This window comes from Cotesia glomerata, linkage group LG3, assembly GCF_020080835.1.
Source record: "Cotesia glomerata isolate CgM1 linkage group LG3, MPM_Cglom_v2.3, whole genome shotgun sequence".
Classification (NCBI taxonomy): Eukaryota; Metazoa; Arthropoda; class Insecta; order Hymenoptera; family Braconidae; genus Cotesia; species Cotesia glomerata.
Window position 1 is genome coordinate 2474295 of NC_058160.1, and position 18568 is coordinate 2492862.

General features: G+C 24.1%; 1 protein-coding gene across 7 annotated transcripts in view; it reads right to left on the reverse strand.

Moving 5' to 3' along the window:
• Positions 1-3984: 3984 nt before the first annotated feature.
• LOC123261899 (heterogeneous nuclear ribonucleoprotein 27C-like) overlaps positions 3985-18568 on the reverse strand; it is a 35891-nt gene continuing 21307 nt past the window's right edge. For 3 of the 7 annotated variants that reach the window (XM_044723766.1, XM_044723769.1, XM_044723771.1), the window contains one exon: positions 3985-4189. In XM_044723766.1, coding sequence (XP_044579701.1) covers positions 4050-4189 — 140 coding nt within the window. In that variant the 3' untranslated portion in view covers positions 3985-4049. Of the gene's footprint in view, positions 4190-9122; positions 9376-18568 lie in introns of those variants that run through there. The other 4 variants (XM_044723768.1, XM_044723772.1, XM_044723767.1 and 1 more) reach the window with 3 other exon arrangements.

Genomic DNA, 18568 nt, shown 5'->3' on the forward strand with positions numbered 1-18568 from the left:
CTTCAATAGGGTTATTATGTAAAATTAAGGATATACGAGCACTGATAATTTTTATTTTTAACTTCCCGCTAAGAAAATCTCAGATTTTCAAAAATCGGGAAGTTATTGGTTTTACCCCGTTTTACAGAAATCGAGTTTCATCAGATCTCGACGTTTGAAAGTCACAGGAAGCTTCCCTGACTATACCCGCGAGGGTGTCACTATGTGTGTATGTAAGTATGTAAACCTCTTCTAACTTTTGAATGGATTGACCGATTCGATCGCGGTTGGCGCTATTCGAAAGGGCTTGGCCAAAATTAGATTTTGAATACAATTTGGACCGATTCGGACTGATAGATTTCGAGAAATCTAAAAAAAAACTGTAAAAAAAATTTTTTTCAAAAGTGGTTTTTTTGGATTAACTTTCGAACGGCTTTATCGATCAACTTCAAAAATTAATCAGCTCTTAACCTTGAAAAACCACGTCGATCGCCGCTAATCCGGTCAAAATCGATTGATTCAGTCGAGAGATATCGTGCAGGAAAGAAAACCCAAAAAAGTGTTTTTTCGGAATTACTCCGAAATTTCTAGTTTGATCAATTTTAACTTAAAGATTTTTCAAAAGGTTTAAAAAACTACATCGAATGCCGCCAACCGCGTAAAATTGGTTCATTCATTGAAAAGTTATTGCGGTTCGAAAACTCAAAAAATAGAGTTTTATCAAACTTTTATTAGACTTCTAAGCTCGAAGAGCTCAAAAGAATAGAAATGTTATCTGAGCTCGGAGAGCTCAAAACAACACATAAGCTGTATTTTTGAGCTCGAAGAGCGCTCATAAACGGCATAAGTGCAATTTTAAGCATCCAGGTATGGAATTAGCGGGAAATTGCAGGGATGGCCTTCAGGGTCAACCGTTTTCTTAATTTTTTTAGAATGCAGTTTAAATTAACCAAGTGAATTCTGAAAATTTTTACGGAGGCGAATTAAATAATTAATTCTACACTGAGAAAAAAAAATACTTTTACTCAATTAACAATTTCTTGGTTCAAGAAATTCGATGACGATCAAATATTCTATTATTATTAATTACTAATTTCTGAAGAGAAGAGCATCAATATTTATCTTTGAATAATAGATAAACAAGAGAATAGCTTTATTTAAATTAATTAAAAATTATTTCAATCAATTTAACAAGTTCTTGAGTTAAGAATATACATCCTTGAAAATGTTCAAGAACATGAATTCTTGTATCAAGAAAATTTTCTTAATAAAAGTATTTTTTTTCTCAGTGTAAAGTTGGACATCTTTAACATTGGTCTTAAAAAGCAACCTCAATACTGTAGAAAATTGTTCAGAGTCAATTCTTAAATTTTTTCACTTTATTTTGAGTAGGGTAGAAGTACCGTTTTTGGCCAATTAATATTTGAATTAATTTATAAAAAATTATAATGTTGTAATTATATTTTTGTTGAGTTTTAAAAAATATGTATTAAAACAAATTGAGTTTGTAATGGTTTATTAATATAAACTTTTACTTATATAAAACGTTTATTAATATAAATTCATTTCTATCATTTATTTGAACAATAAATGGCCATAAACGGTACAGTGGCCACAAACGGTACTTCAACTCTATAATTAATAAATACACAGAGAAAAAAATGTTCTTGAATCAAGTATAAGGTAAAAGACCCAATACCGGAACGACGAAGGGTACATGACTGGTTTTCATTACTTAGAAAATATTCAAATGGTTCATTAGTAATAATAATTCATCCAATCATATAGAATAAACATGTAATTGGACGAAAATAATTAAATTTATCAATTTTGTCGAATTTAATATTAAAAAAGAAAAAAAAACATGTTTTTTGAAAAAGTCTAAAAGACTCAGTATCGGAACACCTTAAATGCCTAGTCCCAATACCGGAATATGGTTGACCCAATACCGGAACGATAAATAAAACTAATTTTTTTAATCTAAAGAGTCCGCTTTTCGTAAGCTGAATTAATTAAATAATTATTTAACAAATCATAATACTTTATGTGAATTTTTCTGAATTTATAAAATGTTATCTTCAACTTAACTTTCGGCATCCTACTACTACCTATAAAAAATTAAGCAGTCAATTCAGAACTCAAATGACATGTATGCATAGTGAAACTAACAATAATTATTTAATATTGAAAAATCAAATAAATTTTTACTAAAAATCCAAAAAAAAAAAATAAACGATTCGAGGTAATACTTGACGACACTTATGTAAAAAAGAAAATATAAAAACAGAAATTTGCTTTTGTTTTTCAAGTTAAAATTTACGAATATTTGAAGCAATTTTTATAATAAAATTACTTTCTGTGTTAAATGTTATTTCACAAAAAATTTTGTTGTTGTGCTTGATGTAAACAATCAACACAGTATATCGTAAATGTCAATAAATAATATCAATATGGCTGACTGTTCCGATACTGGGTATTAGCTCATTTCGGGTGTACCAATAGACGAACAGTAAATTTTAAATAACAATAGGGTCTTTTTTGTATTATCAATTAATTGCATCGAATTCTTAGTATTTGTATGAATACATAAAAAAAAAAATTTTAGTGAAAAGTATTTCCATTAGGTTTCTATGAGCTTAAGATCATCGACTGATTTCTTAGCAAAACCATTAAGAGACCTTGATAAGTCAGAAATCTAAGATTATTGACATCATTAACGTTTTTTTTCAATATTTCCAGTATAATTTAAAGTTTCATTCATATTTTATTATGTAAAAAAAAGATTGAGGTTTCTAATAAAGAAAAGTTTGTTTAATTCGATTGAGTACGAGATAAAATATAAAATAATAATTGTCAAATCGTTCCGGTATTGGGTCTTTTACCTTATATTTTTGAAGAGCTCAATATTCTTGGTTTGAGTAAAAAAATTCTTGATTTAAGAAAATTTTTCTTGATTTAAGGAAATTTTACTTGATTCAAAAATTTTTCGTCTTGATTTAAGACAATTACCCTCTTTAAAATTATATTCTTGATTCAAGAATTTTTTTCTTGAATCAAGTTAATTTTTTTTTTGTGTAGCTTTCATTCGTTCAAAAATAAATAAATTTTAACATTAAAAAAAAAATTGCATTAATATTTTAAAAAAATTTTTACAAGTAAAATTTTTCTATTAATTCTCTCTATAATAATTTATTTATTAAAAAATCCTAAAAATTAAATATTTAAATAAAAAAAAAAATTATACTTGACCGTAAAATTAATATAAAACTTATAGTCAAAACTTGTAACCAATTTAAAAAATATATATTATAAATTATTGATAAAAATTAATCTAATTAATTTATTACTGCCTAATCTCATTTTATTACCCAGCTGGTATTTCCTTAAATAATATAAATAAATAAGAAAATTATTTGTATTAAAAATGTGGATTTATTAATGAACCAGTTTTTAAATTTGTTACTTCAGTAGTAAGTAATAAAACAACGCGGCTGTAACGCTTATCGTTAACCATCATTAATTATTATTTATAATTATTTCATTTATTACTATTAACCTTAATTAACAAAAATATCGTCATAATATTAATATTAACTATAATATAATAATCAATTAATTACAATAGTAGGAAGGAATTAATTAATTGTATATTAATTAATTAATGGATGGTTTATCATTTTGTTAAACATTTTAGTTATCATAATAATTATTTCACTTTACACCTAGTCTCAATTAATCACTGCAACTCGTAAATTAACAACTGTCTCATTCGAGAAGTAATTGGCTAGTTAAAAAAGATTTTTGCTTACTACTTTTGCAATTAATTAACTTAGAAATTTAAAAACAACTTATTATAATTAAGTTTTAAAATAATGAAAATGAATGAAGCTTTCTTGTTGTAGCTGTGGTGTATGATGACTAATAATAATAATAATAAGTAAAAATAAAACGGTACTTAATTGTTAATTATAAGTATAAGTAATTAAAATCTTGTTCTGTTTTTTGTTTCGTTCTTAAATCTGTTGCGATGAATTCACTATTATTGAGAATATAATAATAGTCGTCGCCATCTAGCGGCCATAAGGATGAAACTTGCTGGTATTATTTGGAGCCGTTGAATAACCAGCTCGTTTTGACCCGCCAATGTGAATGTCTGTGGTTCCTGGAGCAGCGGGAACATTACTTAGATTTGTAGCGCCGTAGCGTATTCCTGTTGATATTTTACAAAAAACAACGTAATATTTCTATATATTTTAGATTTAGACTCAACTAAACTGAAAATAAAATTTATTAAACAACTTAATTTTATTTTTATTATTATTTTATTGTATAAAAAATTTTTTAAACATAAGTTTACACCCTAACGGATTAGAATCACAGTTAATTTATTTAATTGTTGAAAAAATTACCGAGAATTTACGCATTAGATTTTTTTCTTTCTAAAAAAAAAGAAAAATTAAAAAATTATTAACTTCCCGCGTAAAAATCATATAATATCATTATGACGCTCATAATGAATATCATAATGAATCTCATATTTTGACACTAATATGAGATTCATATAAAAGCCATATCAATACATTTAAAATCTGTAATAAGTAGAATACTTATGGAAACGAATTTTTTTTTCAACTAGATTATAAAATTTTTATTTTTCTTGTTGGAGAAAGAAAATTTCTAGTAATTTGATTATGTTTTATTATAAAATTTTATCTACACGGATCGGTTACATGGGGATTTGTGACCAATCCATAGTGACAAATGCATAATTTCATACTGAAGTCATAATAGTATCTACGTAAACTCATGATGGAATCAGGCTGAAATTTTTCAAATTCATTATGATATTGTTGCCTTTTATTCATAATTCAAGAAATAGTATATTACAACCCAAGACCAGAAAGTTGGATTTCCTGGCGTATGGGATATGATGGCTGAGGCGTAGCCGAGGCCATCATATCACATATGTCAGGGTATCCAACATTCTGGTCATGGGTTGTATACTATTTTTCTTGCTCTCCAGCCGAAAGTACGCAACCCCGTGGAGGGGATTTTGCAAAACCGAGGCGAAGCCGAGGTTTTGCCGGGCGTGAGGGGGGCGCCGCCCGACTTTTGCAAAGCCGAGACGAAGCCGAGGCTTTGCTGGTCGGGGCAGGTATAAAAAAAAAAAATAAAAGTTAATAAATTGAAAAAAAAAAAATGTTATTTTAAACTTTACTAACAAATGCTCTGATTAAGAGTGATATCATGCACAGAATTTGTCACAAATATTTAAACTCATTCTAATTACAGAATTTATTTTTTTAAGTTGATTAAAAATTAGTTTTTAATTAGAATTCGACGGCAAAGAAAGATTGAAATTAAATTATTACAAGTTTGTAGAGTACATGGATCGTTTTATAAACATTGCTTTACTAACTATCAAAATATAAAAAAAAGCAAATAAAATTCACAAAACTATAATGTTTTATTTTTTAAACTTTTCATATAAATTATTTGTGCAGTATTATTATTAAATAGTTCATTAACAATGATCTAGTTAAAAATTATTTTTATTTTTTTGTCATTTTTTGGTTAGTTTATGCGCTGACATGTTACATACAGACGATGTTGTGACTGTTATATATACAGTTGAAACTCGCTGTATAGGCCGGTCGCGCCACGAAAATGCGAAAGAAAGCGAGGTTCTGTGCTGCCGAGCCAGAAAATATGCGTAGCGCGCATGCGTTAGAGCAGGCCATAAAAGTTGCTCTTCCTGGAGTAAATTGCTGCCAGGAAGAGCGTACTTCCTGCTAAGAGAGCAAGAAATAGTATATTACATACCTAGGCCAGTAAAATAAGAAAAGTCTCAGATCACATGTGATTGTTGGCCGAGGCGAAGCCGAGGTTTACAAACATGTGATCTGAGGCTTTACTTTTTACTGGCCAAGGTGTGTATACTATTTTTCTGCTCGACGTAGCCGGAATATGGCAACTTTGTTTAGCGCAGCGGCCAGAAAGTTGCCACTTTCCGGCCGGAGGGCAGAAAAAAATTTTTTTGCCCTCCGGGCAGAAAGTGGCAGCTTTCGTCCCGCTGCGCTAAACTAAGTTGCCGCTTTCCGCCTTCGTCGGACAAAAACTTAGTATACACTCCTCGGGAAGTAAATAAGAAAGCCTCAGATCACATGTTTGTTGACCTCGGCTTCGCCTCGGCCAACGATTACATGTGATCTGAGACATTTCTTACTTTACTTCCCTAGGTGTGTAATATACTATTTTCTGGCCGCTGCGCTAAACAAGGTTGCCACATTCCGGCTACGTCGAGCAGAAAAATAGTATACACACCTTGGCCAGTAAAAAGTAAAGCCTGAGATCACATGTTTGTAAACCTCGGCTTCGCCTCGGCCAACAATTACATGTGATCTGAGACTTTTCTTATTTTACTGGCCTAGGTATGTAATATACTATTTATTATTGTTGGAAATTCGTTAGGATAGTATCTCCATGATGATATTAACATAATTTCATTATGAAATCACATTGATATTGAATTGAATTCAAAATTTAATGATCATATATGGTCATATCTGCATAAAATCATAATAATATTCTTAGGCTTTTTAAATCGTGATATAAAGTTATTGAGTCATAACTGGACTCTGTTATGCAATAGTGTGTTAAGTACATAGGATTTCCATAGCACTTAACACATGAATGCATAACAGTGTCCAACTATGAATAGGAAATAATGCAAAATAATTGAATTAAAGAAATTTTTAGGAAGATTTCAATTGTTTTCAAAATAAAAAATAATTATCTTAAGACGAAAAAATTTTTTCAGTTAAAAATTTTGTTTAAACCAAGATAGTCAATGTTTTTCTAAATATTCTTCCAAGTTAAGAAAGTCAAAGAGGAAAGTTAAGTAGTTCAACAGTATAGTGCATGATAAAAATACTCTTTTTCTCAATTATTATATATTTCTTCTGATTAACAGAAAAAATGAAAATTTTACTAATCTACTTAAAAAAAATTCGTTCTCACAGGTATTTTACTTATTACGAGCTTCCAAAATATTGATATGGCTCTTGTATGAATCTCATATTAGTGCCAAAATATGAGATTCATTATGATATTCATTATGAGCTTCAAGAGAAAAAGTCTCAAATCAAAAAATGTTGAAAAAAAAATTTTTATTTTTGAATCAATTGAAAAAATTTTTTCCGCTTAAGGAAGTACAAGCGCTAGGTGAGGTGGGGATAGGTATCGACTCTAGCGCGGTAAGGAGAGACCATTAACCATATGATTTTTCTCAATATATAGATATACATTTAACATTGGCTAATGGCGGGATTTATTTTTCTTTTAATTAATACACTTTAATTAATCGGGCAAGTGTAAATTTTTTTGAATTAAATTTATCACTAATATATTTACTTTCATTCATAAATTTTTTAAAAATATTCACCGACAGTTTTACAAGAAAAATACAAAAATGTATCAATGTTTGGAGGTTACCCCATAAGACCATTGTTAAATTGCTCAACTTGTTAAAATTGATAAAATTAATTTAGAAGATATTTAATAATTTTTAGAACTTTTGTTAACAAATAAATTATGGCAAAAAAAAAATAGAAAAAAAAATTGAAACGTAGAAATTTTTAAAAATTAAAAATGCAATTTTTAGAATTAATTTATTTGTTAAATAAAATTAAAAATTGGTCAAGTAGCTAACTTTAATGTTACAATAAAAGTTAAAAAGTTCATTATTGTCGTCAACTATAATTTATTTACCACAAATAAACCATATCTTTACCATGAATAAACTATTTATTTTTTTCTGTGCAAATTTAAATTTCATGTTAAAAAAAAATCAAGCCTTTTATCAAAAGTTGGGTGCTCGTACTTCCTTAAAGAATAAAAATTTTTTTTTTAATTAAAAATGAATTCTCTTGAATCATAAAAATTTATGTAATATATAGTTTTTATAAAATACCGTAATTTGGATCCGTCAGGGTAAAAAATAAAAAGAATGTTACCGATGTATAGGGTTTTAGGCATTGAATCCAGAGGCTGTTTCTTAATTTTCTATTAATACTTTATTTATTATAATTAATCATTATAATGTAACAAAATGCTTACTTTATTATTTCAGCTAGATTTTTAATTATGATATTTTAATGAACATATTTTTGTAATTAGTTTTTCATTTACAGAACACCTTAGAAAAATACAAGTGGCAATTATTAAGGTATTAGTTTTAGAATTTTTAAAATCGGTTGCTTAGTAATTTTGATTACGCGAATTTCAAAAATATTGTCAGCGCTTTTTGAAACTTTCTCTACAAAATTCAAATATTGGTCAGGTTTTTTAGTTGTAAGTAATTATTTATACTTAATTTTCAAATTAACAAGTCATTTAGAGTATGTAAAAAATATTACATCACTGTCTTGAATTTAAATAATTTTTTAAATTTATTAATACCCTTTTTTTAATGAAATTATCAACTTTTAAGCAATTTACTTAATTTATTTTAGTTTTTTATTTATTCAAGCCGTCACCGGGAATCGAACTCAGAACTTCCGCGCTAGAGTTTTGCATTGCCGTTTATTATTAAATTTAATTTTTTCACTAAAAATTATCAATAATTCACGCAGATTTTTATCAATAAATTATTTAAATAAAAGAAAAAAACAATTGCATTGAAAAATTAAATTTTAAGAAATTTTCCGACTTTTTTTCTTTAATTGATTAAAATTTAAATATTTATTGTCTAAGATCAAACTTTAAACCGAAAAAATTTTAATGTATTCAAAAAAACAATAGAAGCATAAAAAACCTACAAAAATAATTTCACAGCCACTATATATTGTCGTTAAATAATCTCAATATTTTTTTAAATACATTAAAAGGCGAGCTTGTTTAAATAATCAACATAAGTGTACTGTAAATATTATTAAAAAATAATTAAATTAATACTTTAATAAAAATTTAACTTTTAATACATCTAATATTTAAAGGAATTTATTTAGATTACCACTAAAGCCTCTAAATTTATTATTATGAATAAAAAAAATGAAGATACTTTTATCTTATGAACTTATGAAGTACACTTGTGAATCTTACATAAGAGTAAACTTACGAAAAAAAAAAAAAAAAATGTTAATTTAAATTTAAATTCTGGGAAAGTTGTTTCTTAATATTAAAAATATTATTTATTATTATTATCATTATGTCTTCTTATTCTGTACTTTCGACACATGAGACAACTCAGTTCCTCTGTGTTCAAAGCCTAGCGTCTGTAAGGATGATAATTCGTGTGTTGGGACAAGGAAAATCGTTGAGGACCTGGAGCTACATCTCCGTTTGATACTAAGGTCATGCTTCCATAGTCTGTTTTTACTTTTGCGGAAGTTAATTCTGTGAGGATAAACAGAAAAAAAAAATAAAGGAAAATATTGTTTTGATCTGTACGCCGATAATTTATAAATTATAATAAATAAATAAATCATGAGGTAAGTAATAATATTTTTTGTGATACTGCGATACCGGCAAAAAGCGCCATTTTGTAAAATTCTAAAATAATGAACGTTCTTTTAATATTAGTCATTTAATTTTTATTTTTTTATTAAATATTCAGTGGACTAATTTAATTAAAAATTTTATTCGGAATAATTTATTGCACAGAAAGAAAAGTTTCTTCATTAAGCTTTCATTACCTCCTGTTCTAATGTAGATTATTATTTTTATTATTATTACACAGAAAGAAAAATTTCTTGACTAGAAAACAAAATTTTTGGCTCAAGAAAATTTTCGGGTGTCTGAAGGAAGACCGAAGTTGTGTTGGCCGAAGTAAAAATTTTTCGAGAAATTCTATTCTTGGTGGAAGTCATTTTTTCTTAATTCAAATTATCATAAATACTTGATACAACAAATTTTTATATTTGATAAAGATTTTTAGATACTTTAGGGAAGCAGCGCCACCTACTTCAGCTGAGAAAAAAATTTTCTCACCTTAAGAAAATTTTTCTCTTGAATATTTGATACCTATTTTATATTATTTTAGCGTGCAATTATACATATTGAATGAAAAAAATTAATGAAATATTATTTAATCTTCCTATTTGATATGTTAATCAATAAAAATATTAATGAAAATTTACTTCTATCTTTATATTTAATTTTTTGGAGCAAAAGAGAAATTTTCTCAAGACAAGAAAATTAACTTCTATCAAGAATTAAATTTTTTGGAGCTTCGAGGCTGAATTTTCTCAAAACAACAAGATTTTCTTGACTTAAATAAATTTTCTTGGATTAAGATACGTATTTCTTAAAGCAAGACAATTAATTTTGTTGGAATAAGTAAAATTTCTTGTGTCAAAAAAATATTTTTGCCTGAAGGAAGACCGAAGTTGTGTTGGCCGAAGGGAAAATTTTTCTTTAAATTCTATTCTTGGTGGAAGTCATTTTTTCTTAATTCAAATTATCATAAATACTTGATAAAACAAATTTTTATATTTGATCAAGATTTTTAGATACTTTAGGGAAGCAGCGCCACCTACTTCAGCTGAGAAAAAAATTTTCTCACCTTAAGAAAATTTTTCTCTTGAATATTTGATACCCATTTTATATTTTAGCGTGCATTTATACATATTGAATGAAAAAAAATGATGAAATATTATTTGATCTTCCCATTTGACATATTAATCAATAAAAATATTAATGAAAATTTACTTCTATCTTTATATTTAATTTTTTGGAGCAAGAGAGAAATTTTCTCAAGACAAGAAAATTAACTTCTATCAAGAGTTAAATTTTTTGGAGCTTCGAGGCTGAATTTTCTCAAAACAACAAGATTTCCTTGACTTATATAAATTTTCTTGGATCAAGATACGTATTTCTTAAAGCAAGACAATTAATTTTGTTGGAATAAGTAAAATTTCTTGTGTCAAAAAAATATTTTTGCCTGAAGGAAGACCGAAGTTGTGTTGGCCGAAGGGAAAATTTTTCTTTAAATTCTATTCTTGGTGGAAGTCATTTTTTCTTAATTCAAATTATCATAAATACTTGATAAAACAAATTTTTATATTTGATCAAGATTTTTAGATACTTTAGGGAAGCAGCGCCACCTACTTCAGCTGAGAAAAAAATTTTCTCACCTTAAGAAAATTTTTCTCTTGAATATTTGATACCCATTTTATATTATTTTAGCGTGCAATTATACATATTGAATGAAAAAAAATGATGAAATATTATTTGATCTTCCCATTTGACATGTTAATCAATAAAAATATTAATGAAAATTTACTTCTATCTTTATATTTAATTTTTTGGAGCAAGAGAGAAATTTTCTCAAGACAAGAAAATTAACTTCTACCAAGAATTAAATTTTTTGGAGCAAAAGGCTGAATTTTCTCAAAACAATAAGATTTCCTTGACTTATATAAATTTTCTTGGATCAAGATACGTATTTCTTAAAGCAAGAAAATTAATTTTGTTGGAATAAGTGAAATTTCTTGTCAAAAAAAAATTGTTTTTCCGTTCAAGAAAATAATTAGAAGGAAAAATATTTTCTTGGCTTAAATGAATCTTTTTTTCTGTGTGGAATTATATTATTTAATTATTTTTTGAATGGGTGATTAGCTATTAGTAAAATTTATAATTTAAAAATTTTTTTAAACTCTACAAACTTTTTATGAATTTTATTTTTATTCTAAAAAGTTAATAATTTAAGAAAATCTTCAATAAAAAATTTTGAAATTCTAAATTAACTTTCTTGATAATTTAAAAGAAGCGTGCTAAATTTTTTATTGAATTTCTAAAACTGTTTAATATTTTTCTTTTAATCCTGGCTTAATTTTCTATAAAATAATCAATATTAGTAAAAAAAAAAAAAAACAAATTAATATACAATTTAAGTTCAAAAAATCTTTTAAATTCTAAAATGAATTGTAAAATAGAAGTTTTTAAAAAAACTTTTACATAAACTAAAATTATGTAAAATTATTAAAATTGTTGATATTGTCTGAGTTTATTAAATACAAGATCATAAAATAGCGGCTAGAGTACCGACAAAATGGCGACTAGCGGTATTGCAGTATTAAAATATATAGTTATAGATATTGTTATAAATAGAACTATAAAACGTTTTTTATACTAATTAGTATAATTAACTTTAAGTATAATAATAATAATTATTGTAAGCCTTATAACGACCTTATTGAATCAGTAAAATTAAATTTTTAAATAAACTACTTTAGATATAATACGTAAGTACGTAGATTAATTTTAAATATTAATTGATAAATAAAATTTAATTAGATAATAATAATTATTAACTAATTATAAATAGTATATGACTAGTCATATAAGTATATTATCATCAAATAAAATAAATTCAATTTTTTAGTACCATCTAATACCAAGACTAAGTTATATGTATATTATATAAATAATTATAGATTTATCTATGAGTATCTTATTGTTAAAGAAACTATAAATATTCATAAAACACTGCACGTGTTTCCGTAAATTTGGTTTTCTAATAAAAGCTTAAACCGTAATAACATCCACAAAATCAAGTTTGATACAAAAACAATAACAACCGACTCAAAAACAGCAAAGAATAAAATAAAGCACGTTTTTTTCCCCAAAAATCTCCCAATTAATTTGATAAAAAATTAATTTGATTCTTTAAAAATTAAAAATTTTTTTTGTTTGATTCAAAATAATTTTTTTAAATCAAATTAATTTTTTTATAAGTGCAAAACATTTATTAGCGACAGACACTCACATCCCGTCGCTCACTGATCTATTTTATTTAAATAAAAAAAAAAATATTTCCACAAGCATCAATTTGTGCAGTGTTTTAAGTCAATAAATCTTATTTAATTTAAAGAAAAATAATTAAAAATATATACTAGGTATTTTTAAAGAAATAGTTAGTAATTAAAATTAACAGTTAAAAGTTATAGTAATAATATAATAAAAGAAGGAGAGGATAGTTTTATAATGCAATTGAAAATAGCAAATAATTATTTTCAATAATGTCATTATTATTATCAATATTTAATCTATTATTAATCAGTAATCAGTAATTCTCGTAAGCTATATCAGTTATGCATTTAATTGTTTACGAATAATTATCCACTTTGTTTGTTTCTAATTAATATAATATTTATCAACTTATCACTTTTACATATAATAGTTGTTTCATTTTTTTTTATCAATAATATATAATGATTATATTATATATAATAATAATGTAAAGTGTATGATTATAGAATAATAATAATTATCTTAAGTATTAATTAATAAGACCACTAGTAAACATTAATCATTTATAAACATATATATCTTCACATATATATTTATAAGTATATTATATTATTATTTAATCAATCATTATCTGGTGTGTTATATTTTAAATATTGTAAAGGTATAATATATTTTTTAATTATATATCTTTAGTGATAATTTTTAATTATTCTGCTTATTATTATGAAAATTTGAGAGAGATTATATAAATAATTTATTTATTTAATGTAATAAAAAATTTAATTAAGTTTTTTTATGGCAAGGCTTTTTTTTATAATAAACTGTTGCTGCGCATGCGCAAGAACTGTTCCCGCGCATGCGCAAATACTAGAACTGGTTCCGCGCATGCGCAGTTCAATTTGATCTATTTAAAAGGTTCTAATTTGAATAATTGAAAATTTTTCTGCAAAATAAAAAGTACAAGGAATAAGAATGAATTATTAAAACTATTTTTACGTAAATAACTTATGAAGAAACCAAATAAACAATCTTATCGTTAATTATAATTAAATTTTCCTTTAAAATTAGCCTTAAAATGTTAAAAATACAGTCATTAAATTTAATACGTAAAAAATAATCGAAAATGGTACAAAGTTTGAAGTTTAAAAAATAAAAAAATATCTTAATATTATTTTTAGCTGCTGTATAATATATTTGGATGGAAAGTTATTATAGCTAATACACAATTATCATTTATTTTTATTCTTATTCCTCAGTATTTATCAAAATCTCTCTCTTATTTTCAATATTTTCTCTTATTAATAATAAAAAAAAATTCAAATAATATATTTTTTTCTCTCGAAATATTTTAACTTCAAATTTTAAAATCAGCCTGGAAATATTACCACTATTAATCAATAAAATTACAAGATTTAATAGAAAAAAATTTCATTCTTTATCCTTAAACTATTGCCGATAGTTAATAATTAGTATTAAATAATTATTTTAGCCTTAAAAGTCATCATTACCGTAACCTTTCTTTAACATTTTATATTATTATTAATTAATTAATTTACCATTTAAATCTGAGCTCTGTTACTTTAATATCTCGATAGTTATTAATAGTTTTTAATTTATACGGTAGAAAAATAATAAAAATTACGCATTTAATTAATAAATTATTTATAACTTATCGATTACCTCAATTTCTTTTTTTTTTTTTTTTAATAATTTAAATCCCAATCACACTTTTCTCACTCTCGCAATTATTAATTCAGTAGTTTTCAATTAACAAAATTATCAATTAATCAATTCGTTTATTTTAATTACTAATTAATCCTTGAGATATTTTAAACGTTACGGAATAATTGCTGTGTAATAGATAAAAAATATTATATTTTAATTCCTTGACACTAAAGTTCTTAATGTAGCTTTGCCTTAAGTCCAAAATTTATCAATAATATCAAACAATTAAATTACTTATAAAGTCAATAATTCAACGGGATATTTAATCTAGCTCTAGTTTTATTTTATCTTTAAACTCACCGGTCTTATTATATTCTGTAATATACATTTGTACAGAACTTATGTGGTAATTTGTCGATTTATCTAATAATTAAAAATTCTATCGGTTTTTAATTAATTAAACTTTTTAAAAATCTTATTTTTTAATTTGTTTTTTTCTTGAACAAAAAGCTTCTGTTTGAAAGCTTTTTTTTACAGTACAGTAATTAATTTTGTAATTAGAGCGGAATTGCCTTACTGAGGTCTTACAAGTTCGTCTCTGTGTACTCAAGTTTTTTCGTATCGTGGGGAAGAAATTTTCCTATACGTCGGTTTATCAAAGAAGCTTTTAGTTATATTAAATGTATCAATTATTTTTAAATTATGCTCAACTTTTAAATGCCGTATTGCAAAAATATGAATTGACTAGTAACGATAAATTGTTGTCAACTTAAATTTTTAATTTAATATAAATAATACTTAAAGTTTTTAAAATAAACCAAAATTGATAAAAAATTAAATTATTTTTTTTTGCAAAAAAAAAAGCTGAGAAAAAAAACGCTCTTGCTACAAGGATTTAAATTGTTGAAAATTTTTAATACTTTTCTTTATTAGCTAAAGAAATATTTTTTTTTTTAAAAGAAAATTTTTTTTTATACAGACAAAAAATAATTTAAAAGAAAATTAATGTGTTTAATTTAAGACTCAAATTTTTAATTATTTTTTCGTATAATAAATTTTATATATCGATTAAATATATCAACAAATTTTTTAATAATAGATTAAGAAAAAAATTGATTTTTTTTTAATATATTTACTCGATTTTAATAGTAGAATATTTTTTAATTATTAAATTATTAAATTAAAATGATTAAATTATTAATTTAAAATTATTAAATTTGAATTATTAAATTTAAATTATTAAAGTATTAAATTATCAAATTATTAAATAATAAAGTATAAATTATTGAAATCAAAAAATTAATTTTTTTTTTATATCATTCGTATAATATTTTTAAATTATTAAATTTGAATTATTAAATTTAAATTATTAAATTTGAATTATTGAATTTAAATTATCAAAATAAAAAAACGAGTTTTTTATTATTAAAAAAATACTACGAAAAGAAAAATAAAGAAAATAAGTATTAAAAATTTACAATAATTTAAATTCTAGTAACAATAATGCTTTTTTTCTAAAAAAATAAATTCTTCTTTCAGTGTAAGCGTCGAAATTTTAATTTACTTAGCCTTTAAAAATCAAAGGTAAAAAAAAAATATAAATTGAAAAAATGTTTTTTTTTAATTAATTAAAAAAATACACCCTCAAAATTCTAATTATGAATAATTAAATTTACCAGTAATTATTAATTAATTAATATAATGATAATTGCAGCATTTGACACATCGATTCTTACTTTATTTGTTTGTCTTGTTAATAATTAATCATTATTGTTAATATTATTTTCATTCATTAATTTTCCTTAAAGAAACTTAAAATAAGGTAATATTTCCACACTAATAATTTTCTTTTAACGATTAATAATTAATAATAATAATAATAATTATTATTATTATTATCAATAAGAGAAAAAGCAGAATTTAAATCATAATTTAATATTTCTACTGTGATCAAATCTTACGTCACATTAATGACCCAGTCCATTAATCATTTAATAATTAAATATTTTCTGAGTAGATTAATTAATCTATCAATAAATTATTGTTAAAATATTTTAATAATATTGTTTTCAAAGTATTAAAGGGCGTAAGAAAACTGTTAATTTAATCAACTCTTTAATATTATTAATTAATTGTAATATATAATCATTAATATTATTTATTATGTTTGAATATGTATCATAGTTTGTTTTTTTTTTTTTTTTCATTAATTAAATATATATATTTTTACTCATTGTTATTATTATTATTATTATCATTAATAATATTATTATTATTATATAGATATATATGTAAAAAATAATGCAAGTCAATTTGTCAATAGCGACACAATAATTAAATACATTATTGTTATTACTATTATTATTATTATTATTATTATTATTATTATTAATATACGTGTTAATTAATGAATATCAATTCTTTAAAATTATAATTATTGTTATAATAATATTATAGTCATATTTACCCATTGGTTTTATTAATTATTAAATGCTGTGCAAACCTAATCTTATTTTTGTTTAATTAATAATAATTTCATTGTTTCATTTCATTAATTGTAATTTTCATTAATTTATAATATAATTATATCGATAGTAACGCAGCTGACAGTATTCGGTTTAATTACATTTAATTGTAATAAGCTAATTGTATTAATTTGTTATTTTTTTTTCTGTAACAATAATCTTATTTTTTTTTTTATTTAAAAATTTTAATTTTTTAATTATTTTTAGTTGTCGGTTCTAATTCTAAAACATAATCACTAAGTCTTATCGTAATAACGATACAATTAAGGCTTCATTTTTTAATAATTATTTTCAATGTTATGCTTTAATACTTATTGTTTGTTATTTTAATGTTATCCTAACAGTGGATTAGCCGACGATTAGCCTTATATTAAATAATTCATTTATAATTTTTAACTTTTATTTACTTTTTCCAGGTAGTTTATAATAATAATCTATAATTAACTATGTATCTTCATTAATGTAATTTAAATTTAATTTAATTAAAATTTTTAATTACTTTAGTTTAGTTTATTTAGTAATTTAAGAGGTCCCAAGTTTTACTTAATTGAGAAAATTTTATTATTGGATACAAGAGAATTATTATTATCAGACATCATTAATTTTATTGTTAAAAAATACTCTATATTATTAAGAGAATAAAAGAAATTTTGTGGCCAGTGTATTTATAAGACAAAAAGAGTTTTTATGGTTAAATTTGGTATCATTCGAAAGGTCTTGACTTGAATTTGTGCCTTTTCAAGGTTTCATATATCATTCTTATCAATAGTCAATTTATGATGATAAGTATTTAGGCTCTATCTCTAGATACATAATTAAGAAATGACCTTGTATCTTGTGAACTATTGACGTTTAAAGATATAAGCTCATCCCGATGTTACATTCATCAAGACCTTTTATTTGAGTACCCACATCAATTTTTCATATATTTATATATATTATATATATATGTATATATGAAAAATATATCAAAATACATGTGGGTACTCAAATAAAAGCTCTTAATGAGCGTGACATCGGGATGAGCTTATATCTTTAAAAACGTCAATAGTTAAGAAAGAACAGGGCATTTTAACAAATATCTTGTGAACTATTGACATTTTTAAGGATATAAGCTCATCCCGACATTACACTCATCAAGACCTTTCATTTGAGTACCCACATCAATTTTTCATATATTTATATATATTGTATATATATGTATATATGAAAAATATATCAAAATACATGTGGGTACTCAAATAAAAGCTCTTGACGAGTGTAACATCGGGATGAGCTTATATCTTTAAAAACGTCAATATTTAAGAAATTACAGAGCATTTTAACAAATATCTTGTGAACTATTGACATTTTTAAAGATATAAGCTCATCCCGACATTACACTCATCAAGACCTTTCATTTGAGTACCCACATCAATTTTTCATATATTTATATATATTGTATATATGTATATATGAAAAATATATAAAAATGCATGTAGGTAGTCAAATGAAAGCTCTTGATGAGTGTAACATCGGGATGAGCTTATATCTTTAAAAACGTCAATAGTTAAAAAATTACAGTGCAATTTAACAAAAGTTATTATTTAATAAAACAAAATTTTATTTATTTATAGTTCACAAGTCACGGAAGTTACATAGTGACT